Source organism: Dendrobium catenatum, unplaced genomic scaffold, assembly GCF_001605985.2.
Source record: "Dendrobium catenatum unplaced genomic scaffold, ASM160598v2 original_scaffold_128988, whole genome shotgun sequence".
NCBI lineage: Eukaryota > Viridiplantae > Streptophyta > Magnoliopsida > Asparagales > Orchidaceae > Dendrobium > Dendrobium catenatum.
Window position 1 is genome coordinate 1649 of NW_021447423.1, and position 1046 is coordinate 2694.

The window sequence follows — 1046 nt, forward strand, 5'->3', positions numbered from 1 at the left end:
CCTAGCTATAGGAGGAATTCATTTCATTAATCATCCTATTGAGTTTACAATGCATGGGCATATTTAGAATTGAGGTTAGATATGGTGGACATAAGGGGATACACCATTTGTCAAAATGTCCAATGGGTACAATCTCATGCCAAAGAAACTCAAATAGCCATTAAGTCTAATTCAGAGTCACTTCAGACGTGGATGAGCTGACTGTCATGTTTGGCCTGCATTAGCTTGTTTCTTTTTTATTATAGCATGCCAATTATTTTGTTCCTATGCTACTTTGGTTAACGAACAGTTAGACCTATTATCTTCTGATTTTTTTTTACCATCCTTGAGACTTGTTATACTTTAATGCAGTTCCAAGAATCTCAAATTTCAGTTTGGATATCCCTCGCATTATTGAAGTTGTCAATCTAGAAAAACCAAAATGCATTTTCCTGACTTCACCAAACAATCCTGATGGGAGGTATGTACTTTTATAATTCCCTGAGCATGCATGTTTGCACTGAGCTGTTAATATGTTGTGATTTTAATTTAAAAATGAAATATGAATATAATTTTTTTTAGCTAATATTTAAAGAAATAATCCATTCTCCTGATTTCCCTAATTCTACTCTTGTTTCTCTCAGTATAATTAATGATGAAGATCTTCTAAAGATTCTGAAATTGCCTATTTTGGTTGTTCTGGATGAAGCATACATTGAGTTCTCTGGTCTTCAATCAAGGATGAATTGGGTAAAGAAGCATGATAACTTGATTGTTCTCCGCACATTTAGCAAAAGAGCAGGTTGGTTAGATGAGCTCTGAATTCCTATGTATTATTATGTTTTAGAGAACTTTGCTCTAGCTCATGATTCAACGCCTTTAGATTTGCGATGTCTTTGTTCACGGTGGATGATACGCCTGTTCCATTTTTGGTACAAGAAAGTGGGCTTTTGTGTTTTTTTGAGGCGGGGGCAAAGAGATAAATAGAGAGTGAACTTGAAAACTTCATATGAATGGTGGGAGTATGAGAGATTTATGTTCATCTCAACTTTGGAATTTTAGGCACA

General features: G+C 34.9%; 1 protein-coding gene across 1 annotated transcript; it reads left to right on the forward strand.

The window, feature by feature from the left end:
- Positions 1-330: 330 nt before the first annotated feature.
- On the forward strand, positions 331-816 carry LOC110114984 (histidinol-phosphate aminotransferase 1, chloroplastic-like; the record flags this gene model as incomplete). Its single annotated transcript, XM_020848063.2, has 2 exons — positions 331-460; positions 624-816. Coding segments are annotated over 2 exons (308 nt in total), but the record flags the coding sequence as incomplete, so codon positions are not given.
- Positions 817-1046: the final 230 nt, after the last annotated feature.